Below are 27,463 nucleotides of genomic sequence, written 5' to 3'. Positions count from 1 at the left end.
GAATTGAGATAAGGTCATATCTTCTCCCAAATATTCATTAAATTAGGCAATGCCATGTCCAGCTCCCCCGTCCCTGTGGAACTGGGCAGGCTTATTGGCTGTGGTAGCTCAGGGGGTTGGTACTACTGAGTTTCCCTTCAGTTTGTGTTTTTTTAATGTATGTATGGTTTGTCAAATCATTTGCCCATGTAGATGAGGTTAGAAGTAAGTGTCTTCCAGAGATCGAGAGAAGTATTTTTAAAATTAAAGGCCTGATTCTGTGAAAAGCTTAATGGACATTTAGTTATGCTCTGGAGCAGTACACTAGGCTTCAAATGGGAATTAAAAATAAGAAACACTCGGAATGAAGGTTGTCTGTGTGCAGGACTCTGCAGCCCAGTCACAGCTGCTGCTCCAGGGCTCCAGCTCCCCAGCAAACCTGTCAGGGATGGGATATTTGCCAGAGCAAAGGAAGGTAGGGCTTTTTTGTCCATCTTTTTCTAGGAAAGAGGAAAATAAAGCAGCAGCTGTTTTTACTCTATGTTTAAAGCTTTCAAAGAAATACAAGGTTGAGAAGGGGAAGCAGCCATTTCCTTCTTCCTCCCACTTTCTTCTTCGTTTCCCTGTCCTTCCCCCATTGCTGGGAGGATCTTGAAATGCTGCAGAGATTTGGGGTCAAGACTTGTTTTGTAGTGAGATGTGGATTGGGAGACTGGTTGGGGAGTATGCCTTTGTGTAGTTTTTCATACGTTCATGTTAAGCATGGAGCTAAAGGCAGCATTCATGAGGCCTGCCCTGACGAGGCCATCTGTTGGGGTGTCTGTCTTGCTATTGCCTCAGAAAACTGTAATTTCATTGGTGTAAAGAAGTCTCTCTTGACTGTTCTCATGTAAGAATAGGATAGATAATTTGGCGTTCCCTGTTTCAGAGAGCCTGTGCTCTGAGTTGCTCAGAAAATTGCCATCAGTATGAAACCTTGTGGATGTGTGAAGCGATGGAACACATTGTTTGTCTGCAAATGAAACTAAACAAGTTGTTTGGATGACCATAGAGTTGGTCTTCTCATTCCTTTTTTCAAATGCTTTTTACAAGTAATCAGGAGAGCTAAATTCAAAGGAACTCCTCACTAGAGCAGTAGGACAGCTCAGGAAACATGCGGTAAAACAAGGTACAGGATAAATACATCATTTTAGTGATTCCTTGGTACAGCATCACGCTGTGGACAGAGGGCGAGGAGGAGAGATACCTCACCACCTCTAAGTGTTTGGGACACTTTGGAAAGTGCTTTGAATTTAGTTTTTTTTCCTTTTCCATCCTCTGCTGGCTTGCCTGACGTCAATGGCTAAATACCTCCGGCTCCTGCTGTGGTTACAGCCTGGAAGTAGCTGCTGAAAATGCTTTTGGAGAAGAAAATTGAGAGTAATAGAGGACAGAGAACAGTACAGCCACACTTCATATGTTATCCATAATGCCTGCCAGAGCTCCTTTTGTAGAAGAGATATTTTTCTCTGCCGTCCATGTGTTAGTAGGGCACAAGCCTAAAAGCAAACAAAAAAAAAAATTGGATAAGTGAATATTAATCAAATATGTCATTAATTATAACCAGAGCATGGTCTGGGAGAATCGGATTGCATTTTCAGTGGATTTAAATATAACTTTGCTTATGCAATCCTGTTAAACATTGTTGCAGTGTGTCACTGAGAAAGCTTATTATATTTGCTATGTAAAGATTGTGACTTTGGGGGCCAATTAAAGTGTTAGCAGTGGTTGACATCTTTCTTGTGGTCACAATGGTGAACTGTTATGTGTGGAGAACAGGGAGGAAGCTGTGGGTAAGCCAGATTTTCCATCTGCCTGGAAACACAACCTTTAAAGCTGTTAAGCCAAACCAGAGGAAACTCTTGAGTTTATTTTTTCAGGAAGAAAAATTTTTTGGAAAGGTGACATGTTCAAACAATGCGAAATGGTTTGTTTGTTTGTTTTTTCTTAGTGTCTTTTCTATCATCTAATTAATATATATGTGTGTGTGTGTGTATATATATATAGTAAGACGAAATTACGAAGTGAAACATTGGCTTCAGGCAAATCAGAATGCTCTGTTCCCCACAAAAGCTGAGATTTTTTATTTTTTCTGAGAATAGTGGCTAAAACAAAACCAGATTATTATTATTATTTTTTTAATTTAGTCAAAACCGTGCACCCAACAACTAGCAGTGCCTCTGCCCCCTAGCAATGTAGCCTGTGGTCCTGATTGCTGGATCTACTTGGAGTTTCCAGCCTGAAAATTTTGCCCTTAGAGCTGCGTTCTGCATTTTTTTGTTGCTGTTATAAACCTAAGAGTGTCCCTTTGGCCTGCTCATTTCTGTTAGTGGAAGTCTGAGCTCGGTGTAAAAGAAAGCAGGTCTGCCTTTGCTCGCAGTATTTATGTTCAGATGCTGTTCTGCAATGTATTTTATTCACACCAAGCAGCGCTTGCTTCAACAAGTACCTTTGAAATCGGATTAGGTCATGAAGCAGCTTTACTGCAGCTTGGAAAATCATGATAAAGAGAATAATTGGTTGAACCACTGTGCTAGCTCGTTTCTCACAGCCACCCTGTCTTAAAAAAGTTAAAATAAATTAAATTAAATTAAATCAGTTTGATCTGGGAATAAGTTGCCTAAAATATGTGATGGATCAATGTGTTAACATAGTGAATTTAGTAGTTTCTGTGAATATGCAGTTGTTTTGCATGTACCAGTGTCAGCCTGCAATAGCATTTGTCTTGGTTTAGATTTATGAATTTGTCCCACTTTTTAAAAGAATATTTCATACACTTTATCACACATTTATCAGCAGTAAAATAATTTATCTTTGAAACAACATTTGCTTTTTGATGTCATCGGGAATTAGTCCTGGCCTCCTCTGCATTTCACTCCAGCAGCGTGATTCCATCAGCCATGGGGCATCCTTCGAGTCCCTTACATCCTGCCAGGCAGTTTATAAAACAATTTTTTTTAAAAAAGGATGTTTAAACTGATAAAGAAAAATGATAAGGTTCTCATTTTGCTGCCAATGTGTTGCTTTCCTTCCTTTGCACCAAGCAGAAAACCATCAACTGTGCTGGAACTGTGCTATGCGGTACCTAGAGGCCTAAGTTGGTCAGTATTGGCCACAGGCCTATTTGGCATCTGTATCTGTTGAGCTTGAAGGAGTCCAGCCTAAACTTGTTCCCTGTGACTGTTGTAGCCGCTAACTGGCTGAGTTGGAGGTGAGACCTGTAGCTGCGATGGAGAAAAGCTTGGGGACAGATGGGAGCTACAGGATCAACTGCTGGAGGTGCCAGAACAGCAAGTCTGTTGCTGTGATTTGGGGATTGTTTGGGGCTGATCCCATTGAGGACAGTAGGTCTTTTCCTCCCTCAAAAAACCCTGTAAGAACTGATCACTAGTCATTTTTTTTTCACTTGTGCGCTTGTTAGCGGATCGATTCCCTTACTTGGTTGGCTGCAGGAACCCTTCTGCTGGCATGATGCAGGGGGTAGGTAGGTGGCTGAAGCAGCACCGTGCCTTTTGGTCACAGCATAAGTTTATTAGCATAAATGAGGCTGGTTTAAACCAATTATGAAGCCGCAGTTTGCAGGAGGTCTGCGTGGGGGCTGGCCTTTATTTCATTTAATCTTATTTTGGTCTCAGTATGTTCTGTAGGTCTCTGAAGGTTGTTGTCCATGAGAACAGTTTCTCTGCACATTAAGCCTCCAACTGTGGGCTATTCTGCATGTAAAGCACCAGAGTGTGATAAGTCTTAATGGGGTTCACTCTTTAAAACCTCCTACCCATCTTAGACAAAATTCACTATGGTGTGGATTGGTACCTGTTTACTGATGTCTGTTTACATCTGGCCCAAGCCCACTTTTGTATATTAAAAGTGATGCTGTGTTGAAGTAGGTGTTGCTTGTTGTCTATGACATGGACATGATTTATGGTACCCATAAAAGGTCATGATCATGCTGAATCTGGTTGCTACCTGCTCCCTCTGCGGCACCTCCATTAGCCTGGACACCTACAAGGCATTTGCTCAGTCTTGGAGGGAGGAGCGAGGAGCAGAGAATTATAGGAGAACATCAAACCAACTAATGAGACAAACAAGCGGTGTCAAATACAATGTACCCCAAGCTCAAATACAAAATACCCCATACTCAGAGGTTATCACAAGCCTCGTGTCTTTTCAAAAGATTGCCATGGGCTCGACTGGAAAGCAGCAGAAATGCTCCTGGAGATAAGCACAGTCCCAACTAGCCATGGCAGCCAAATTGCCTTCCCTGTTTATCAGCTGATAGAAAGTACGTCCTGATCAGCATGATAAATGGAATTTTGCATGATAATTATGTTTACAGGAGGACAGATGTACTAATAATACATCCCCTAAAGACTTCAGATGATCTATAAAAGAACCAAATCTTTGCTGAAAATGCTGGCAGCAGTAGTATTAATTGTGTAAGTTACAGCTGATAATTGTCTTGTTTCATTTGAACAAGGCAGGCAGCTATTAATGGCTTGTGCTCTGTAGTACTGAAGCAGCAGACTGCGCAAAATTTGTCAGTCTGGATAATGTAGTGATATGTTAGCAATGCATCCTAATGGACATACTCCAGTGGCTAGGGAAGGAAAGAAGTGTTACAGTTAATTTCTAATGCTCTTTCATCTTCTTTATCAAAATACTTGCTTATATGCCTTCAGGAAGAGAACTTATTTTTCTTATCTACAAATTGTTTGATGTAAGACAATGCCTGCAGTAAAAAAACAAGTTCTCTTTGTGGTTATTGAGGATTTAAATGGAGAATGACTAATTAGCTGTCTTGTTCCACTTATCTCTTCCACACTAGTGATATGAATGAAAATCTTAGCCTTGTTTTTATGCGTATGAAACATCCCACTGTTCAGCAAATCTGTTACAGAGCATGCATGAATGTGTAAATGCATAGAGATATACATATATATAATATAGATGTGACCTGAAAACCTGTTAGAATAAGTTACCAAACCTAATTTTTAAAATAGTAATAAAGTGAAGTCCAAATTGGTGATCATACTAGGTATTGTACCAGGTTTACAGTTAAATAAAGATCTTGTAGGTAACTAACCAAATTTAAAACCCTGCTGGTCCAAATCGAATTACTTTTTGTAACATCCTAATTCATTTGCATTCCCAAAGCGTGTTTCATTTCATCTGCAGTAAGTTGAGCTGCAGATTATATCCCAGAGGAGCACGCTTCTCGCAGTCCTAACCCACATCTTTGCTCTGGGTGATTAATCTGTAAATCCTTCAAAATTTCTCTCCCATGCTATTACATCAAAGCATCCCCGAGTAAAACATGTGAGCAGAATCCTGAAATGTGGTCCCTTAGCATGAGAAGGACTCTTTGTGCGTTTCATTAAGCAATACTTGGGGGGAGTTTATGGGGAAACAGGCAGTTGACTTTCTAAAGAGTGCAAGATGTGTTCGTTGGTTAGCAAAAGAGAGCTGATGGCCTGGAAAAACTGCCTGGAGATGCTCCGTAAAAACTGTCCTTGGTTCCTTGTAACCTTTCATCAACTGAATTCATTGCTAATGAGCTGCAAGTTCATTGCAATTCATTGCAGAGCTTTAAGATTGCTACTGAGTCAGATGACAAAGTGCCTTGTTTTATGTTATCAAGAAAAATCCTCCAATTCACAGAGGACTAGGCTGTAGTATAACTCTTAAAAAAGTCTTGGGTCCCTTGTCTCTAAAGGGTGCCAGTGGAAGTGCAGCGATTTTGAGAAGAGAAAGGAAAGGGAAACCAGAAAAACAGGAAATCTTTGTTAGCTTACATCCACATAGGTTTTATCCTTATGCCTACTCACCCTAGGGAAATGGTAATGTGATTGATTTGTTCCAGGCAGATAGGCAAAGCCTTAGATATCAAACATATCTATTTCTGCATTGCCTTAAAAAGGGTCTCAGCTAAAGAAGAGCTAAATAATTTCTTGCATCTGTAGTGCTGGAATTTGCCATACAAAGGTCTGTTACTCTCCCTAAGGTTGTACTTAACATAGCTACGCTTGTAACCACAACACTGCTCCTGCCAGGCCCTGGAAATCATTTAGGCTACGTAAGGGTACGACACCTCAGCTTTGAGGGGACCGACCACTGCATCGCCTCCTGTTCCTGTGCCAGGTGTTCTTCAGGTCTCCTGTGCTTCCCAGACATTTGGAGAGAGGGGCCTCAGGCAGCCGTCTTTGACTGCTGCGAAGATTTGGAAATGTTGAATGATGTTTTACACCTTTCTAAATGCTTTGTTGGTCAAGCTTATGGCAATCCCTTTGGACAAGGGAAAAGTCCATCATCAAATGTGAGATTGTGGAAGCCATCGCTGCCTCTGCTGAGCCTTGGAAGCAGAGGAGGGAGATCCACTAACAAACTGCCCCTCCTGGAACTTTACTGTAATTTTTAGACTTTTTGCTCCCACCTCATGTGTGTATAGGTCCCCATCTGAAGTAATGTGTAGGCACAGGCAGCTTAACATTTGTGTTAACAATTTGTTTGTGATGGAAAGAGCTGGGTAATTTGGATCCTCCACATTTCCCATAAGGTTTAGGGTGTGAACCCATTTTCCATTAATCATCTCTACCAGAGGATGGATTGTAACTGTATTATTAATGATTGCTTTATCTGTTTGTTTTGTTATATGTACTGTAGATTAGATCAGGTCACGGGCTCAAGAGACATTTGAAGTAGGTCACTGTGACACTAGGCCAGCCAGCCTCTTCCCGTTTTCATTGTGTAAATACGAATGCAACGTATCTTTAGGGTGTGCTGGGGAGAGACTGAACATGTCAGGAATCATCACTGGAGTTATTTCGTACAGTGATCTGTGCTTTAAGAGGGATGCTGGCTCTTGCATCTGCCTGAGCTGCTGCCTCTGGTGCTTCTGGCACATCATGTGGAGATAGTGAACATGGCACTGATGTGGGCGAACCAAGGCAGAGGAGCTCGCCAAGTACATAAACGTGAAATTTGGGTCTTGTGCTGCCTCCTAAAATGCTGGTCTTAAAGCAGCCCTCTAAATTGACTTTGTTGGCCAGATTTGGCACTGAGATGTTTCTTATTGCTCTGATAACTTAAAATGTAAGTATGCCCAGTCTAGTAGAGTGCTTTTGCAGCTTTCCTCACTTTTGGTGTGTTGATGAGTCTGCTTTACAATAGACTAGACTAGACTAGACTAGACTAGAATATTTCCGTTGAAAGGGACCTGCAACGATCATCTAGTCCAACTGCTTGACCACTTCAGTGCTGACCAAAAGTTAAAGCATGTTGTTAAGGGCCTTGTTCACATATTTCTTTGAGTTATTTTTTCCCCCAAAACTGATTGAAAACTGTTCTTTCAGGATGGGGTATTTGCTGGCCAACTAGTTGGCACCCAGAAAAATTCAGTCCTCTAATAATTAAATAATTAATAATAAATTATTATATAATATATAATTAATATATCATACATAATACAATATAATTACTATGTAATATATAACATATAATATGTAATAGACAATATATAATTAATAATAATAGTAATTGATTAATAATTAAATAATTTACTAAGCAGGAGACTTCTTAGATTACCAGAATAAGCATTATTTTTGTACATCTGCTAACCCAGCTCTTTGAGAGTATGTGTGGAATGTAACAATATAAAAGGCCATAAATTTGGGACCCTTTCAGATCTTCACATCCAGCTTTTTCTAGGGTGGCAGAGCAGCACGTGTTCCCTGAGTGAGCGGGGGATACTGGCCTTGGAAGAGGATGTTTGCACCAGGGAGCAGGGGAGGCGCTTTTTCTGAGTCTGCAGCCTCTGCCGATTGCGTTGTCCGCTCCTGGGGAAATACTGATCCAGGGAAAGGCAGTTCCCCAGCCTGCAGATGTAGGCTGCATTTGCCAAGTCGATGAAAAGTTAATTAGGGAGACTGCTGGGTACTCTCTGTTGTGAAAACAGACTGGGAGGCTTCTTGGCAAGCGTACCTAAATTTTGGACACTACTGTACCACAGTACCTTAACAGTGAGCAACTGATACAGCTACACAACCAAATGTTGCCAGTATTATGAGGATCCCTGTAATACTTGCTTACTGGGAGTAGGGAGGAAGGAATGTTTCTTGCAGAGATCCAGTTTCTTGAAGGTCACTCTCTAAACCATAATTATTCTTTGTATGTGTACCTGTGATAAGCTAGACGGTCGTGTTCAGTTTGTAGCTGGTCTTTCACTCTGCAGATCATACGAACTAATTGTTCTGAATGGAGTAAACCAATTTCTGAAAACATTTACATTTTTAATAGAGATCTGTTCCAGGAGAGAGCAACCTCAGGCTGGGAATGTGTCAATTACGGTTTGCTGTGCTGAGCAAGGGACCTCAACAGAGAGAGAAGAAAGTGATCTAAGCCTGTGCTCTACCACCTATGAACCCAGTGCCCAGTTACAGGAAGATACTGTGTCCAGTCACAGTGGCAGGGATGGAGGGAAAGAGAAGGTAGTTTACTTTTCCCAGAGCAATTATGCTGTTTGGCTCCAGGATCTGTCCCTAGCGAGAAGGAAAGAATCATAGAACAGTTTGGGTTGGAAGGGACCTTCGAAGGTCATCTGGTCTAATCCCCCTGCAATGAGTAGGGACACCTTCAACTAGATCAGGTTGCTCAGAGCCCCATCCAGCCTGGCTTGGAATGTCTCCGGGGATGGGGCATCCACTACCTCTCTGTGAAACCTGTGCCAGTGTTTCACCACCCTCAGTGTAAAAAATTTCTTCCTCCTGTCTAACCTGAATCTCCCCTCATTCAGTTTAAAACCATTATCTCTTGTGCTGTTGTAACAGGCCCTGTGAAGAAGTCTGTCCCAATCTTTCTTATTGGCCCCTTTTAAGTTCCGAAAGGCCATAATAAGGTCTCCCCGGAGCCTTCTCCTCTCCAGGCTGAACAACCCCAACTCTTTCAACCTGTCCTCATAAGAAAGGTGTTTCAGCCCTCTGATCATTTTCATGGCCTCCTCTGGCCCTTCTCCAACAGGTCCATGTCTTTCCTGTACTGAGGGCCCCAGAGCTGGACACAGGACTCCAGGTGGGGTCTCACCAGACCAGAGCAGAGGGGCACAATCACCTCCCTTGACCTGCTGGCCACGATGCTTCTGATGCAACCCAGGATACAATTGGCCTTCTGGCAAGTGCACATTGCTGTCTCATGTCCAATCATTTATCCACCAGTACCCCAAGTCCTTCTCTGCAGGGCTGCTCTCAATCCTTTCATCCCCCAGCCTGTATTGATACCAGAGGTTGCCCTGACCCAGGTGCAGGGCCTTGCACTTGGCCTTATTGAACCTCATGAGTTGTTCATGGGCCCACTTCTTGAGCTTGTAAGAACTGAGCTCCTTAGTATGTGACTTTTAAGAAGCACCCTTGCTTGTGGACAGACCTAAATATGTATTGTTTTACAATGCACAGAGTTTGTTGGGCAGAAACAACACATGAAGAATCTGTTAGACTAATGTTGATCAGACAAAGGCTATTATGGTGTGGGCTTTACTGTCGAAAAAGGACATAAAGATGGATAATTTGTATGTTCTTTACAGTGTTATTATATCTGCTTTGGCAAGCATCCTTGTTTTCGTAAGGACAGATGATTAATCTCATTGTTTGCTCCTTTGCTAGTTTTGAGTGTCTTTAATTAAGCTGGTGCCCATTGATGTCATACCATGATTATATGTGTTAGCTTATGAGGTAATGGCTGGCCTGAAAAATATAGCTGTGGCAGTGTTCAGGCATACTCAAAATAAATCACTGCGCACAAGCCTTCTGAATCTTCTCACATTGCTGCAGAGTCAGTAAAGTGAAGACGGTGAATCTGTAAATCATTGGTTACAGATAATAGAGGATGTAGATTTTAGGTGCTTCAGGATATGTGAAAGCTCTGCTGTCTTTAAATGAATCTTACTGAATTGCAGTTTTAGCTCGTCGTTATGGCTTGGGTAATGGAGGAGGACTGGGTACAGAGGCAGCTGCCTGCAGAGGGAAGATGGTAGGTTTTCAAACAAGATGTGCCTTTAGAGAATGGGAAATCCAGCTGGGGAAGGTGAAAATGAAAGAGCCCCCAGAATCAACAACGTGTGGTGATTACTGTTCCATTCTTCCCAGACTCAATCCTGGTTTTTTCCCCTCACTAGAGATTTCATATCAATGCCTAATTTTGAATGCATTTCCTCCCAGAATAATGTCTTCCAGCAAGACTAATAATTAATATATCAAGTTGAACTGTGAAAGACTCTAAAAACCAGTTCTACCGTACCTTCTGTTTTTCTGCACACTTGTGTATACACATTCACACTCTGGTGCCTTGTCAGTCAACAGCTTGCTTCTCAGCAATTCTAGTATAAGTCCCCCATCTCTTCACAGTACTGGTATTCCTCATTTTATATTTGATATAACCAGACCCAGATGATCTCTCTGGGACATTGTGACAAAGCCGTGCTAGAATTTTGTGAGCCATTTGAAGGATCACATGTGTGAAGCTACATAATTTGTGAACAGAGCATTATGTGGAAGATCAGTGGGATACTTCAGTATTGTCATCTTGATTTCCTTCATTCCTTCTTACTTTCTTTTTGCACTCTGTATTTGACATAAGTATGATTTGTACGCACAAAAAAATCCTACCCTCAAGATGGCAATGGACATATTTGTTATGCCGAGATATTAAATGCAGACAGGTCAGCAGGCAGCAGTTTGAGTGCTGTGTATTTCAAAGCTTCTGCCTTGGGTATTGTAGGAGGATGAGGTTTGGAGAAGGAGTTGGATGGCAATATGGGAAGGATACTTAGTGCAGGGGGGCCATCTGGTTTGTGAGGAGTCTGGCATGGAGGCATGTTCATGCCATAGCTCACCTTTACATTCTTGTTTTCTGCCTGTCTTCCTGGTTACCCCTAGAAGGTTGGTGGAGACCGAGAAGGCATTTGGCATGGCATTTTCTTGACTATTGCTAGCCTAAGATTTGAAGGTCTCTCTCCTTGCAATATGTATGCCAAGAGGAGCAGGTTGTCACAGGTCCTGCTAGCTCAGGATTTCTGCATCAGAGACTTTCCTTCGCAGCACACTGTGGAAGGTTGTGGCCTTAAACCGTGTTTACATCTTCCCTGCATGTAGGTGACAGCTAAATCGAGGTCTCTTGGTAGATTCTCTGTGTGTTTGGGTTGGGCTGCTGGATTCACAAAACAACCCATTTTCAGTATGTGCCAGACGCTTTTAACTCCCGTTGTGGGCAGCCTTGCCAATGCACTGTGCAGCCTGGAAGTCCTAAATGGAGTTTGATGTTCTTTGCAGATAATGGTTCTGCTGTGTAATTATGATAGCACACAATTAAATACTGCTTTTATATCGATTTGGGCAGCTCCTGGAAACTCTGTTTCCCTTAATAATTTTTAATAGTCTCGGGGTTTGTTTTTCCTGTGTTTGTCTTCCTGTGATATTCACAGAAGATAGGAAGAAATGAGCTGGGACTTAAGAATCTCAGTAAAAATTTCAGAGGGAGGGCGAGAGGTGACTCATTAGCGGGTCTTTCATCTGGGTTCATGCTGGGCCGCGCAGTCAGGGGTCAGGAAGCGAATGGGGATTTGTACACAGCTGATGTCTTGTATAATATTTCAGAAGAGTGTATTAATTGACAGCAGCTCAGCCTGGGAGTTCGGGCAGGGGCGTTCAGCTGGCAGGCTGAGGAGTACTCAGAGATGAGTGGCTTTTAGGTTTCCCCTGGGTGACAAAGGAACAGGGCATTGCCTGCATCTGGCAGGTCTCTGGTGCCAACCTGCTCCCCTGGCCCAGGAGACTGCACTTCTGTTTGTACTCAAATCCTAACTCTGAAGGAGTTAAAGAGGAGAATGGTAAATGTACCTTATTCAAAACTCAGGGTTGCTTGCAAGATAGGTTTGTGACCAGCATGTGCTGAAGGAACTGGAATACACAACAGCCAGGGTTTGTTGTGGACTGTATACCAGAACTGTGTTTATAGATACATATTTACTTGTAATATAGAATAGATGTATTTACTTTAAATATTTTCTTTTTCATTTCTGGCACCTAGAAGCCTGATTTTGGATCTCATTGAATACTCTCGTTGTTTTCCTTCTACTGTTCAAGCTATTTTGATGTTGGAGGGAACAATATGAAACGCAATGAAAAAACAGCCCTAAGGTTGCTCTTCCCATAGAGGTAGGATCAAGGTGATGCATGTAGGAGCTGCATGTCCAAAGCATGTTTTGGTAATTCCCCATGAAGTGCTCACAAAGGACTAGTTTGGCTTTTGGGCAGTGGTAGGTTGGCTTTTGGACAAGAGCTCCTCTTTGAGCTGGCACTTTTCAGAAGGGTGGATGGATGGCAGAGGAAAACCCACCACTTACACCTCTAGGCAGGCCCTGACGTATCCTTATCAGTATCCTGATCTCATTCCCCATCACTGCAAGTATATTAATGACTTTCTTTCCGCTCCCCTTGTGTATATATATATATATCTAGCGTAGTTTTCCTGTGTGTAGAAGACACCTTTTGTGATGAAGTCATGGTGAAAATAAGGAATTCAACATTTTCTAAGCACCAAGCAGTCTTGCGCTTCTCTGATGCTCCTAAGCCACAATATTAGAAACACCATTGTGACCAGAAGGTGGTAGCCCTGATGTTTCCTTGACCCGTGTTCATACACATTCATTCTCCCTGGCCATCTGAAGGGAGGAGGTGACCCAGTGGGCACATGAACTACCAACAGTCTGAAGCATCTTTGCCCTCCCAGGTTCCCCCATCAGAGTTAACGCACTCAGCAGACCTTCAGATGATTAGTACTCGTGTGTCCCACCATCTCTGCATCTCTGTGGGGACTAATTTGTCCCAGACAAAGTGGGGAAGCTTGTCCCGAGGGATGCTTTTGTTCTGGGAGCCAGCGGCACTCACGCTGCCGGCTTCAGCTGTTGTAGGTTTGTAATCTCAACAGAAGCAGGGGGGATTTGCACCCACAGCTTTCACAAAAATTAGGTCTATTTAAAATGCAACTTTTTCTTCCTGGTTTTGTAGCTGTGCTAGAAAGTCATTACACATGGATTTATTTTTCCTTATCTCTTGGATTATCATTGGCTTCCGTCCTTCCTTCCTGGATGAATTTATCCAGTGTTCTGATTGCAGCTCCATTTTTTTATCACCTCCTGTCTATGAGGTTTAAGATTTTGTATGTTTAACATAATTGAGCTGAGTATTTTGCAACAATTGACAGTGAAGATCATTTTCCACCGACTGATGGGTTGGTTACAGTGAATCTTTTTGCAGTCTGCTCACTTTGGCTATTTGCTGTTTAGGTTACAGACATGCCTTCTGGTTTTTTGTCCTTGTATTTTATTTCATTTTTGCAGCTGAGTCACATATTAATCAGGCTTTGGAGGAGGGAAACGGAAGCAACATTTTAGGTTTTAAGAAACTTCCACAGAGATTGAGACAGCTGGTCACAGATAAATCCAGTATGCAAACAGGGTCATGAGTATCTTGGGAAACAGCTGTTTAAAATACCAAGGCATCAAGTTATCTCGAGTCTCTTTCTTTGGACTGAGCTTAGAATTTGATGGTAGGGTATCGGTTATTTCTAGACTCATGTAACAATTGCAGAGGAAACAGGGAGGAAACAGGAAAAAAATCTTTTAGATAGGTGTTTAAGGGAAAGTGGTATTACATGTTTTTAAAACAAAAAAAATCTGTAAGTTAGATAAGACTGTGACCAACAATGTCCTACAGGGGCTGATGGTTAAAACCGGGAGGTTGTCATCTTTCCAGAGCTAAACTGCTTTCTTCTGTGTGTATGGGGGTGTGGAGAGAGAGGGGTGAGTTTGGTATATCTAGGATGTGGTAGTTAAACTAGGAGAATTTTTTTTAAGGTTTTCTGTGAACTAGGAGAAATTAACATTTTTACTGAAACATCTTCAGTTTTATTATGAAGGGCAGTTGTATTTTAGTGTGTGTTAGCTGGCTGGCATTTACTTTGCACAAGTTTTAAAGCATTTTATATTGAAAATGCATCTACCTAAAGACTTATCCCAAAGCCTGAATCCTGTATGAGTCACATAGTGCTACTTTATTTTGGTCTGTGTATAGAACTCTTCCTTAACAATAGGAGGATTTTCCCCTAATGATAATTGAAATAGGACTTTTTTATTATAAAATAAGTATCAACACAGCTTTGAATCAGAATGGTGGTGGTGTGTGATATAAATCATTTTGGGTTGTTTCAGTGCAAGTGTCTACATATACCAGCTGCTCTAGCACTTCAACCAGTTTTTGAAAAATAACTCTTTTAGGTGTTGTATAGACAAGCCCTGACTACTTGACTGAAGAAAGATAAATTAGTTTAAATATTAAACACCAGTTGAGGTGATTAATTTTTAATTAAGACAATGAAAAACTGGTTTTGCTTGTATTCCCTGGAACTCCCTTTCAAAAGCTTTGCTTTTCCAAAATTGTTTTTTTTTCCCCTATGTGTGTGGCACAGGATGTGACTTTGTTCACAGCAGGTGGGTTCATTAGTTGGCATTTCTGTATAATATCCAGCTGTGGAAAGCTTATAAAAGGTTAGTATTTAGGTCACCTTAATTAGGCTTCAAAATAAAGATTTGAGATAAAGTGGAGTAATTGCACATACTTCATCGCAACTGAGCTCTTCAGTGAAAAGAGGGTGCAATTTCTGGGCAGAGTGAACTGATTTCAGCAGAGTTGCTGCAAATCTGCCTCACGGCTGCTGAACTGATTAAAACTAGTGATTTTGGGGACAAGTGAAAGATGTGGCAGTTTTCAGCTGGGTTGGGTGCTGGCCTGTATGTCCTTCCTCTCACTGCACAGGGAGGGGACTGGGCTGGGGCAGCCCCCGTTTATATCACTGCAGGCTTCTCTGGGACCCATGCTTCTTCATTGCTGGTGATTTGGGGGTGTTTATCTCTTTCCTTCCTTCCTTCTTGGATGAATTTATCCAGAGTCACATTTATGCTCACACTAGTTGAGAGGGAGCTCAGGTATCAGTGCTCCTCTCCCATGAGTGGGTGAGCCAAGGAGCATCCCCCACTTCTCTGTGCAGACTCTCTTGCCATGGTAGGTCCCCAAAATACTGCAGAATCACTACTGTTGAAAATCGGTGTGAGCTCCTTTGTGCCAGAGATGTGGCAGTGATTCCTATCCAGCCATTGCTGCATTCAAGGTTATCAAGCAAAACCCAGGAGGCAGCATCCCTGGTGCTGGGTTTAAGAAGTTGTGACCAGCAAGGAAAGTCCAAGGAATCTGAACAGGCAACTGGATGACCAGCCTTTAAAGCTGCTCTGGAGTTAACGAAATGCAATTGTATGTATTTTTGCCAACCAAAGCATCTGCCTTAATAACAGAGGCAAATGTAGGATCTTCCAACTGATCTCTGCCAAGCCATTGGCAATGAAGTTGAGGATGGTGTATAACTTTGGGTGAGGAGAGGCTTGGAGGAGAGTTGCAGTGGCAGCTGGGATATGCATCTGGTGATATACAAGCGCCTTATGGCATCTAAAAGGCATCTAGGGGAAATACTGTGTGACTAGTTCAATAAATTTGATATGAAGAAGGTAGCAAGGCTGTACTGTTGTTTTTCTCTCTTTGACCAACAACACGCAAAGTATGCTTTTGTAACACCACGAGATGGGAGGGTACCATCATTTAAGTGTGTTATTAAGCTAATGATATATAAAGAGGTATTAAAAAGCAACAACAATTATCTGCTACATCAGCGGTGCTGGTAATTGAACCTTTTAACTTTTGTTTATGGTCCAGCGCAACTGAAAATTGAGGGGGAGCACCTCCTGATCTGAATTTCTCTCTGTAAGAGCATCTCTCTGTCCTCCGACTATGGATGGAGCTGAGGCAGCACCGATGGGCACAAGAGGCAGATATTTGGTCCCTTCTTCCTTGTCTATGCCAGCAAGTTCAGCACACTCTGAAATGCAGACTTTATTTTTTCTTAGAATTTTGAAGGTGTATCCTGTCTTGCACCAGATCTTCCAAAATTCTAATTTAGACGAAACCTGAGGGGATTTAGGTTTGCATATTTTCCTAAGAGGATTACGCTTCACACTTAGTTGCTTTAGAAATTGTTTGAGGTTTGTTTTTTTTTATTATTTTTTTAAGTACACGAAAAGCCACATGCACATTCAAACTGTCCTGAAATGTATTGTCTGGGGGTTAGCGATAGAAATGTGGTGTTTGAACTAGTAGTAAACTGAATCACTGAACATCAGGGTTATTTTGAACTGAAAAACATTTCAGTAATCAGATTTGCAGCACAGCTGCTGGAGCAGTTGTAGCAGCACAACTGGAGAGGCTAGCAAATTGCAAGATGGATTAGAAACTGCTTACGCTGGCATCAGAGAAAACAATTTATTGTGAAAATACAGCCCAGGAATACATTAATGTGCAAGCACCCTACCAAGCATGGGGGTATAAACACATTGAGATCTGGAAACACTTCGTTTGCAGGTCAAGGGGTAAGGCAGCTTCGTAGGAAAGATATTAAGGTAATTGGGGAAAAAAATAGTGATAGTCAATAAAACTTTTATAATTTAAATTGATACTCAAACTTCACCGTACTGGGGCACAGTGGTTGTCACAGCTGCTTGACACCCACCAGCAGGGTGGTTCTGATGGTGGCCAGCTTAATTTTTCATTACATGCCTTTAGGTGGGCTGTATTTTCTAAATTTATTTTTTTATATTTACAGTGGTTTTTGGAGGGCTGGGTGCAGCTCCACATTTTGTGCTGCCTTTAGGGTGTTTAGAGGTTGCTGCTAAAACCAAGCCTGTACCGGGGCTTCTTCCTTCCCTGCTAGAACAGTCAGAAAACTTGGAATGCTAGGATTTCCTTACTTCTTTTCATGGGAGGTGGAAGAAGGATCTGATTCAGCCACAGAAAACTGTTTTAAAACAGTACTGAACTCATCCATGCTGCTCAGAGGGGTGGTTAGAGCTCCCTTTTAAACTGCTGGTTTGTGCCCGGTGCTGCTGCTCCATCATCTTTCATCTCTCTTCAGTCAGTCCTCAGAGGAGAGATTAGATGGACATCACTGAGAAGTGAGTGGCCTTTATTGGGTAAAAATGGCACAGGGCAAAGAGAAGCATGGCAGTGGGAATGACAAGCACTCTGTAGATCTACGTCTGTGTTATTTTATCAAAGAACTGTACTTGTAGCATTGCAAGCTCTACCATGGTAAACGTGGGACTGGTGTTAGGTGGGTGTTAAACCCTTGAAGGAAGGAAAACCAGAAAGCACAAACTGAGGAGGAGCTGTTGGGAAGTTTCAACTTCTGTTTTGCTACAGAAACTTGTCTGAAGTAAGTTTGCTTCTGGTTGGCATCAATAGGATTTAGTAAGGTAAGGAGAACAAAACTGATTAGTATCCAAAGGTAAAGCTCAGCTAGTGATTGTCAGTTTGCCAGCATTACTAAATAACCAGCTCTGAGGACCTTCTCATGCCCTCTAACCCATGGTGTTCTTTTCTGTTCTGTTTTCTCTGCAGACGTCGGCTGATCTCCCAGCGATCTTCTCTGGAGACTCTGGAGGACATAGAGGAAAATGCCCCACTGCGAAGGTCATTTTATTTACTCTCTCTCCGGTTACTTGTCTGTAAGACGTGTACAGACAGACCTACTGTCCCTGTGCGTGTGGGAAACCAGCTGGGTGTTCACGTTAAGACGTTCTTCATAGTGGGTAAAGTGAAACCTCAAGCACCCTACAGGGTGGTAGGTGACATGAATTACACGTTCCCTGGCTTTAGGGCATTAAGTAAAAAGTCAGTATTTCAATTAAATGTCAGGAAATAAGAAGTCAGATTTCATTAATAGAGAAATTTGGTTATAACTAACAGGAATTACTAGCTTCTAATGCAATACCTTTAAAAACGAAGTAATCTGGTTTAATAAAGTAAGCTTTTGAAGGGTAGTATTTTTAGTATTCTTATTTTTTATGGATTTTTATAGGTTTTTTTTCTTCACGCACATGGTCTTATTCCAGTAACCAACGTTACTGTCATTCTGTATTGGCTGGTGGGCTTGTGACTGCTGCCTCACTAATAAATCTGCCCCATCCCTGTTATATCAGCAGCTTCAGTGCGGCTTTATTCCTGCATCCAGGAGGCCACGGCTTCTCTGGGCACTGCACTAATTAGTCACTAGGGTGATGGAAAACGGAGCAACTTCTTAACAGTTCAGAAACGGGCTAAGCAGTAATCTGACCGGTGCGTGGTATGCTTCCAGGTCAGCTGTTCAGCAAGGCAGCAGCTTGATTTTGAATGACTCTTTATCTTGGGACCTGCAATTCAGCTGGTTTATATTGATGTTTAGCCCATAGCCTTGTTTATCTACATGCAGTTTGGCTGTTTCTCCCCACCTCAAAGCAAAGACTTAATAGCAGAGGCTGTACCAACTGGCTTATTACCAAGACTTGATTATTTTTACCAAGCTTACTGTTGAATGCTTACCAGCATGTTATGAAGCAGTCTCATAAATGATTCAAACGCGTAATTGGCAAAAGATATAAACAAATTATGGTTTGCCAGGCAGTATTTTTACTTGCTAATTTGCAGAACTGATGGTAGAACCTCTCTCTTGGTGTTATCTTCCTGTGAAGAAAGTAACAAGGCTAATTGCAACCCAAGGGTGAGGGAATGTTAAGGAGTTTACTAGCAGAAGGAAGGCAGGAATGGCAAAGTGATGGGAGCCCACCTCAGGGTGTGCCCGTGCAGCATGATGGCATTTGGGGACAGTCTCTGGAGGCCTGAGACTGGTGGGCTGTGGTTTCAGTCCAACAAAAGGAACTCTTGGGGTTGGGAAGCTGCTGAACTCTGCCTAGGCATAGGGGAGGATGGGAAAAATAGATCAGGGAGCCTCAACACAGAGGGATTGTGCTGGTCCTGTCTGCAGGCGGAGGATGCTTGTCCCTTGTCTCCACAGAGGATGCAGTGGCTGCGGTCCAGCAGCCCTGGGCCCGCACCGAGCACAGGAGTTATCCCCGCTGCCTGCACACTGTGCTGTGCCGTGCAAGAAAACAGCACTGAGACACAGAAAAAGCTTCCACACGCATTGTGGTTTCAGCTGATTAAAAAGAGCAAAGCTGGAAGCGGGGGGGGATATTGCTGTTTGTCTCGTCTCTCCTCCCTCTGGCAGTTTCTTTCTCTAACTGCAATTTAAAAAGTGCATTTGGATGTAAAATAGATTTAAGGATTAATGTTTTGAAGAAAGGTATTTTTTTTCCCCGAGGTAATTTATTTTTAGTTGTTTTCTATGCTGTCAGGAATGTGAAAAGTAATATTTAGAGTAAAAAGCAAATAGGCATTATCCTTGCAAATGAGAGATTTAAAATGTTTCTAAAATTAAAAGAAGAAAGAACTTTCCTTAGTAACTGCTTTATCAATAGTTGAGGAGGATACAAAAGTGTGTGTGTTACTATAAGGGCGAAAATCCCATCTTTACCAGGTTTTGTTTTAGTTTATTTTTTTTTTCCTCTGAAAGCTTGGGCTAAGCTGTCACAGCAGATTACAGGAAATTTTTTTTTTTTGCTGAGATTTTTTCTATTACGTGTTTTTTTTGTGTGTGAAGGGAGGCGTGGTGGTGCCTTTTTTTTTTTATTATTATTATTTTATTTGAGCTGTCACATTTCCAGACTTATTGTCTTTATTGTTCTTGCTGATTCCTAACACAGGGTGACTTGAATCATTTGTCTTGTCTTTCCTTCCTGCCTTTGTGTAGACTTCTTGGCTGTACAGCAGGCAACTGAATACTTTTATTTTTTTCTTCTTTCCCGCCCCCCCAAACTGATTTCTTTTTCAGATGTCGGACACTCTCAGGATCACCCAGACCAAAGAACTTTAAGAAGGTTCATTTTATCAAGAACATGCGGCAACATGACACCAGAAACGGCAGGTACTGTGTATGCAAAGGCTGCTTAAAGGGCAGGGTCAGCATCTCCGTGCAAGGGCACAGTGTGCTATTGCTGCTTAAGCCAATGTATAATAATGGGCTTTAAAATAGTCTGTGAAGGTGCAGGTTGCAGTCCATGCTTCTTCCTCGGGTGAAGTGAGAGTCAATGGAAGTGCTGGCCTGTGGACTTTCAAGACCTGTGTCTCCATAATGCAGATAACTTGCGTAAAATGAAGATCAGTGGGAGTAAACTATGCATTGTCTGCTTGCGTTTCTTCGAGAGTAGTGCCAGGTGCTAAGTGTGAGAGGACAAACCTACTGGGAAGAAGTTTAGCAATGGCTGAATGACGTTTCGACATCTATTAGTGGGTGTGAAGGTAGGCGTCAAGCTATCCGGCTTGTCAGGGCTGCCTCTGGCGGGAGGCTTAGCGGACAAGTAACTCAGGAAAACAGCTTCAGGGAAAGGTATTAAGATTATCCTGAGTCTTACAAGATAAATTATAAACGTGACAGATCCCAGTCACACCATTGTGTCCTCCCAGATGAAATGTCCTAGGGGTGGTGGTGGCAAGGTGAGGACTGGGATCCTTGTTTTGGGGGCAGAGGCAGGCAGGGGGGCACCCGGAGGTTGTGTGAGGGATGCATCTGCTTGGATTGCAGCACCAGTGGGACCTGTACAGCAGCAGTCGGCAGGGACTTCCCTTAGTGCAAAGGCACATTGCCTCTCACGGTGTCCCCATCAGCAAAATAGCTTCTTTATGGCAGCATCATCCAGCTCAGAAAGGAAACTAGCTCCTCCCTGCTTATAAAGACAACACCTGCCCTCTGCTTTTTTCTCCAAGACAATTTCCCCACATGCCTCATGATTTTATTCTTGTCCTTCCAAACCTGAATAGGTTTGAAATAGGCTGTCTGAACAGGCTTCACGTAGACTAAACCATCGCACTGAGAGTTGACCCTTGCACATGCCTGTTCTCATACAACTGCTGTGGGCAAGAACCATGTACATTCTTGTGGACCGATTTGTGCATGTAGCCTGTGGTTTCCATCAAACGTGGAACCAGGTCAATAGAAATTCTGACATTACATTGAACCACAAGTTTTATGAATTGAATTCTGGTAGGTGTTACTTGGCTTGAGTAAAATTTTCCTCACGTTTATTCTCACACGTACAATTAAATGAAGTGAAAGGTAGTAATCAACATAAATATTGCAGAAGGTGGCTCTGAGAGATGACGGCTTTTAAGAAACAGCTTTTGTAGCAAACCAGACGTATGCAGAGCTGTTGACTTAACTATTGTCTGACTAGCAGCCAATGATTATCTTTACAACGAATAGACGTGGAGTCAAATGCTGAAAAGCAGCCCTCTAATTTCAGTCTGTTTTGTGCATAAATACATGTATGCTTTATGAATTTCTTATAGGAGAAAATACTTATTCCTAAGGTTTTATTCCACAGAGAATGTTTAATTTCTGAGATGCCTAGATAAAAAACAGCCATAAACTTGATAGAAATGTCACCTGAAAAAAAATGAATAAATATTTGATTCATGAACTTTTTTTTCAATCCATTGCAAAAAAGTGTTTGTAGGATATATCCTAGCATTTTGTCTTAGTTTATATATCAGTTGTTATGTCTGATAATATAACTGAATATTTTTCTTGCTGAGGAAACAGTGAGTAAGCTTCTGCTATTCAACTGGCTTCTTATCTTTATCAGCAGGCACAGTTTTCCAGAATATTTCCACAATAATAATAATAAAGATCCCTTTATGTAGAAGACAGATAGAATAAGAACAAGATACAAAGTTTTGGAAATGCTTTTCATCCTATAGACAAAGAGCCACAGCAATATTAGCTAAAAATAAAAAGCAAAGTCAATACTTTGTGTCACCCTAAAGGCCAGCTAAGTCTAGCAGTAAGTAATCTGAGCACATACCCTGTTTTTCTGAGGTGTCTGGATGCTGTTGCAGTCACTGAAGTTAATAGGAATTCTAGATGAAAAGGACCTCTGGAAATCCAAGTGGATTTGCTCTATGTGTTCATCCTAAAATCAACAGAGTTTCTGAGTACCTTAATGCCTTTAAAGATGTTCCTGGTTCCCTGTGACCGTAGGAGCGTGGTATTACAGTGGATAGAAACACCTCTTGGGACTCCTTCCCATGCCCAGGACCTCGTTCCAGGCAGCTTGTGCTTGGTCATGACACTGACACTGAGCTGTGCTGGAGTCGAGCTCTCTGCGCTTTTTTCCAAAACCCCTGAGCCTTCTGTTGTGACATGTCAGCCTTTCACTTAACTTGAGGATCCCAGCTTTGAAAACATCTACACCGAATATGTTTTTGAGTGGTGAATTTGATAGCTGGTCATTAAAATAGCTAGCGCTTTCAGTAATTGTTTCTCTGGCTTGTGACTGTGAGTGTCACAGCAAAGAAAACTGCAGTGTGGATGATGGAATCCTGGAACCATTTTGGTTGGAAAAGACCCTCAAGATCATCAAGTCCAACCATTAACCTGACACTGCCACTAAACCCACGTCCCTAAGAACCTCACCTGTGCATCTTTTAAACCCCTCCAGGGATGGTGACTCCACCGCTTCCCTGGGCAGCCTGGTCTAATACCTGACAACTCTTTCCATGAAGACGTGTTTCCTAATATCAAATCTAAACCTCCCCTGGCGCAACTTGGGGCCATTTCATCTTGTCCTATCACTTGCTACTCAGGAGAAGAGATCAACCTCCTCCATGCTACAACCTCCTTTCAGGTAGCTGTAGACAGCGATAAGGTCTCTCCTCAGCCTCCTTTTCTCCAGGCTGAACAGCTCCAGTTCCCTCAGACGCTTCTCATCAGACTTGTGCTCCAGACCTCTCACCAGCTTTGTTGCCTTCTCTGCACTCTCTCCAGCACCTCAGTGTCACTCCTGTAGTGAGGGGCCCAAAACTGAACACAGTATTTGAGGTTCAGCCTCACCAGTGCCAAGTACAAGGGGACAATCACTTCCCTAGTCCTGCTGGCCACACTATGTCTGATACAAGATAGCTCAGGGCTCATTTGTCTTCTAACTGCTCATATTTGTGGCTCTCAGCCTGTGAAGTGAGGTGTCCCTGTCCTGTGGCTGTGAGAATTCTTCCCCTCTCAGCTATGGGGGTGACACAGCTGGGCAATGATGCTCTGGGTACAGCCTTTGGCAGTCCAGCAGCAAGGCAGGACCGGCTGTGGTTAAAATAAGAGTTCATCTCTACAAACATTGCAGAAAAAACTGTCACCATTGATGACATTGATGGTTGATTCTGGAAAAATGAAAGAGAAAAGTTTTTGGGATTCATTCCTCAGAGTTTTGTGATCTGGGAAACTGCTTTATGGCTTGAGCCGCATACTTAGCTTTCCAAAGAGCTGGGAAAAACTTGAAGAAACTTGACCTGCAGAAAACTGCTGCAGGGTGGAAGAAGCCAGTCTAGACTCACATCCAGCTGCAGGGGTGGAAATCATGTCCATACAGAAGTTAGCAGCATCTGAGGGTGACGGAGCACTAGAACAGGCTGCCCAGAGAGCTTGTGGAATCTCCTCCTCTGAAGAGATTCAAAACTTGCCTGGACACATTCCTGTGCGATCTGCTCTGGCTGAACCTGCTTTGGCAGGTTGGTTGGAATAGATGATCTCCAGAGGTCCCTTCCAACCTCAACCATTTTGTGATTCTGTGATCTGTTTCAGTGCAGAGGAAAAATCACCTGTGCCCAGACTGCAGCTTATCAGCCAGTCCTTTTAAATCTTCCTGTTGATGGTTCTGTGCACTAGTTAAACTGGTTTCTTCAGATTTCTAGGATGTAGCTTATTAAAGGAGCTAGAAAATTAGGTTTCCTAGACTGTCTTGTCAAAACAGTCTTGTAAAATAATACAAAATAAATTTTCCCTTTAAAAGAAAAAGGCAAGGCAACCCTAACATACAAGTTAGCACAAGTAGCAACCAGCATGTGGTTTCACCCACTTTACTCAGCAGGTTTGTTGGTGGTATCTTCCATAAATTGTGAAGCAGAAGATTCCCTATACAGCAGAAACAGGCCACCAAATCAACAACCTGAGCCAGGTGAACAAGCAATTCATGGTGAGAGTGGGACAGGAACATTTCTAGAGTCATCCTATATTAGCAGATATAAAAGCAGTAAAACAGTGCTCTTCTCCCACCCCCATGCTATAGCTTTCTCAGGTTTTTTGTTAGTATACGTATAGTTCCATGCCAGGGCCAAACAGCACCCGTAGGGTATGAAATGTCTGGTTTGGTGCCCTTTTGATTATTCCTTATTACTTTCGGCCACCTTCCAGCAGCCCCAGCTTGAGCTTAGGGGACTGTAAAATCATTTCTGCTACCCAGACAGCATCCATGGTTTCTGTGTTTCATCTTAGTATGCGGGGCAGCAAAGCCCTGGTAGTCAAACATCATCGATGAGCTATGAAAGAAGAGGCTACAGTATTCTGCATGTATATGGTATATACGATATACATCACATTGGCTGATGGCAGCCTTTTTTGTACAACACACTCAAACCTAAGACAGACGCTAGAGAAAACAGACATTGCTATGTTCTTCAAGTCAAGTGAATTGCTGATTCTGTTGAGAGCCTTATGCTCAATAAGTTTTTGTAGTTTCATAGGATACACCTCATTAAAGAAACTGCAAGATTAGCTTGTACAGTCTCAGACAGTTACACATTGTCAGAGCTCTCTTGCAAAAGAATGGTTGCTCTGAACCATAGTAATTAGTACAACTTCTTGGTGAAATATGAGAGTTAGTGAGTAAAAACCTTTTCATGAAGTCATTTTAAAGATGTCTAGGTGGCACAATAGCAATCGGGGCACGTAAACCCACTCTGACTCAAACTGCTTCTTATGTCAGAGATAAGTCGTTCACTGCTGCACAGGGTTGTAGATGCTCTTTGTTGAAGAACTGAAGTCCAGGAGAAGGCTTTTCTCCCATAAACAACAATTTCATTTTCTTGAACAGCAGCCAGCTACAACCACACCTTCTTCAAAGTGCGCTTTATGACAAGTTTCTGGACCTTCTGCTCTGGCAAACCTTTTCTGGCCCTCAGAGTATTTTTATTTTCCATGCATATCATCAGACCTCCAAGTAAAATGCAGTTCTTTCCCTCTGTGATGAGCTTCTGACCGCTGCCTGCCCTGCTTCTCTTCCAGTCCAGCTCCTAAGGCTGTTTTGAACCAGCCCCCGCCAGCAGGTTTTGTGGCATTCTAGCAGTGGAAGCTACACGCTCCTTTCCTGCTCTGCCTGGGAGATCTTTACGTAAAGTCAGTCCCCCAGTTGGTTTTTTGAAAGAAAGGCAATATTTGGGAAACAAATCTGAAAAAATAGAGGCTGGGCTGATGCTTTTTATTTCCTTTCTGGTCTGATTCCTGATACACACAGCAAGTTTTTCGGTGGCACCTTCCCTCTGTTGTCTCTGCTTGTGGACATGGAAGCACTATTTGTTTAAGTATTAAGGACGGAGGGGGTTTTGTTTTTATTGTTGTTTTTGTTTGGTTGTTTTTGTTTTGTTTGGTTGGTTAGTTGTGGGTTTTTTTGTTAGGGAGGTATAGGGCGTTTGTGGAAGAGCTGTATTTCTTGAAGAAGCCAGAGGGAGCGGGGGCAATATGCTTAGTGGGTACCGTGGTTTTCGGAATTCAGAGCTGATTTCTGATGTCAGCCTCAAAATCTGTGCCAAGTTTCATACATCAGCAAACAAGGCTTCCAGTGAACAAGCAAGCTGTTGTGAGTAGCAACCATTCAGCAGTGAGCAGTAGCAAGCACAAAATTAATCATAGATGGGTTTTTTGCTGCCTTTCTCAAATGTGAAAAATTATTTTTCCCTGCTTTATAACTTAGTGATGCATCATGAGGCCATCTTATGGGATCTGAGATGTTTAGCATAGGTAAAGGGTGTTGTAGCATTCAGACAAACAATGAAATCATACATTATCTGCTGCAGAACTTCCTAATGCCGTATGCATGTCTATTATTAGAAACCTTTCTTTATTAGCAGGTAAATACCACTTTGCTTTTAAACATGCTTTTAAGGAAGAAAATAGGATTGCTCTAGCAGAATGATCCAGGAGAAGGAAAATTGATCATTCTGCATTTTCCCAAGCGTTACATACAGCAGCTCTCTTGGGGATCTAAGCCCTTTCCAAGAACGATGACTAAGCTGGTCCCTTAAGGAACTGTTTTAATAACAGTGTAACTGGTATGAGATTCCTAGGCGCATATAGTGTTTTTTGGGCAGTAAAGAACTTGCTTGCTAGCGCTTGTTGTCCAGCTTTGACCAGTGTAGGACAAAGAATGAGAAATTCAGCTGATATCTTCACATACAGACCTGTAGCACATAATGTCAGAAAAAATCAACGTTGAAGAGCAGGGTGAGGGAGTGCAGTAGCCCTGACAACCAACCTAGCAGTAGGTCCTAGCATTTGGGCCACAAGTGAAGATTTTTAGAAAGGTAAAACACCAGTAAATTCTAAAACTAATCAGATTAGAACACGGCACAAGCTGCCCTGACTGTGTCTCAAAAGAATTTGAGGGGATGCAGCCTGTTGGCCAACTCTAGAAGGGAAAAAGGATCTTTTTAGTGTATATTGTACAATTGTGGTGTCCTGAAGATAGTAAGGAAAAAGGATATAGGGCCATGGTTTAGTGCTAGAGTTAGGTTATGGCTGGACTCGATCCTGAGGGTCTCTTCTAACTGAAATGATTCTATGATCCTATATTTATAAATAATCAGTTACTTATTGGCATTTTGTATCTTTGGTCTTGAACAAGCTTCTCATGGCTTCTTGCCAATCTGTGTCTCCCAAAACGATAATAGTGTAGTTACTGGTGGTCCAGACAGTTTAATGTAAAGTGGGTCTTGACCTCAGGGTGGTTTTAATGTTGCCTAATGATATGTCAGATCATGATGGCTAAAGGCAACAGTGTGGCTGTAAAACAAGTAGGTTGAGGCCACACAATGACTTTGCAGATGATGCAGAGATTTGGAGACTGGTTAAAAATACATGGCATTTGAGGTAAGAGTGGCCTGGATTCTGAGATAAGCTCTGTGCAGGCAGATAATGTGTGCTTTTATGTAGCCAAATCTTGAGCTACCTGCCTGTACGGAATGAAGGCAAACGGTGTTTAGAGGAGGGATTCAGCCCTGACAGTTTAGTAACCAAGGCAGATGCGGCACTGGAGGAGAAGGGCTGGTGGGATCAGTTGTGCCTGAATATCAATGCAACATCAGAGCCAAGAGGGCTGATGTGGTTACTGAGCGCAGGGGCTGGCGGGTTGTCAGGGTTAGACACTGATCTTAAAGGTAAGACTGAAAGATGTGATGTTTATCTTCGCCATCTGTGCAACCACTGAGGCCAATGTTACTGCCCAGAGACCAAGAAGGGTGATGGGGAAAAACTGAAAAAGACTCAAGGAGAAACCTAGGAAACAGTGAAAGGATCTGAAAGCTTATGACAATAGCGAACTTCGACT

At 42.4% G+C, this 27,463-nt stretch overlaps 1 protein-coding gene across 1 annotated transcript in view; it reads left to right on the top strand.

Moving 5' to 3' along the window:
• The window catches only part of CABLES1 (Cdk5 and Abl enzyme substrate 1), a gene marked incomplete at both ends in the record, with an annotated part of 72,558 nt that overhangs the window by 18,534 nt on the left and 26,561 nt on the right, over nucleotides 1-27,463 (top strand). Inside the window, 2 exons of the mRNA XM_080339820.1 lie at nucleotides 17,562-17,633; nucleotides 19,870-19,962. Coding sequence (XP_080195946.1) covers nucleotides 17,562-17,633; nucleotides 19,870-19,962 — 165 coding nt within the window. The remainder of the gene's footprint in view (nucleotides 1-17,561; nucleotides 17,634-19,869; nucleotides 19,963-27,463) is intronic.

Source organism: Nesoenas mayeri (assembly GCF_963082525.1).
Source record: "Nesoenas mayeri genome assembly, chromosome: 2".
Classification (NCBI taxonomy): domain Eukaryota; kingdom Metazoa; phylum Chordata; class Aves; order Columbiformes; family Columbidae; genus Nesoenas; species Nesoenas mayeri.
This window is presented reverse-complemented; position numbering and strand designations above follow the sequence as displayed.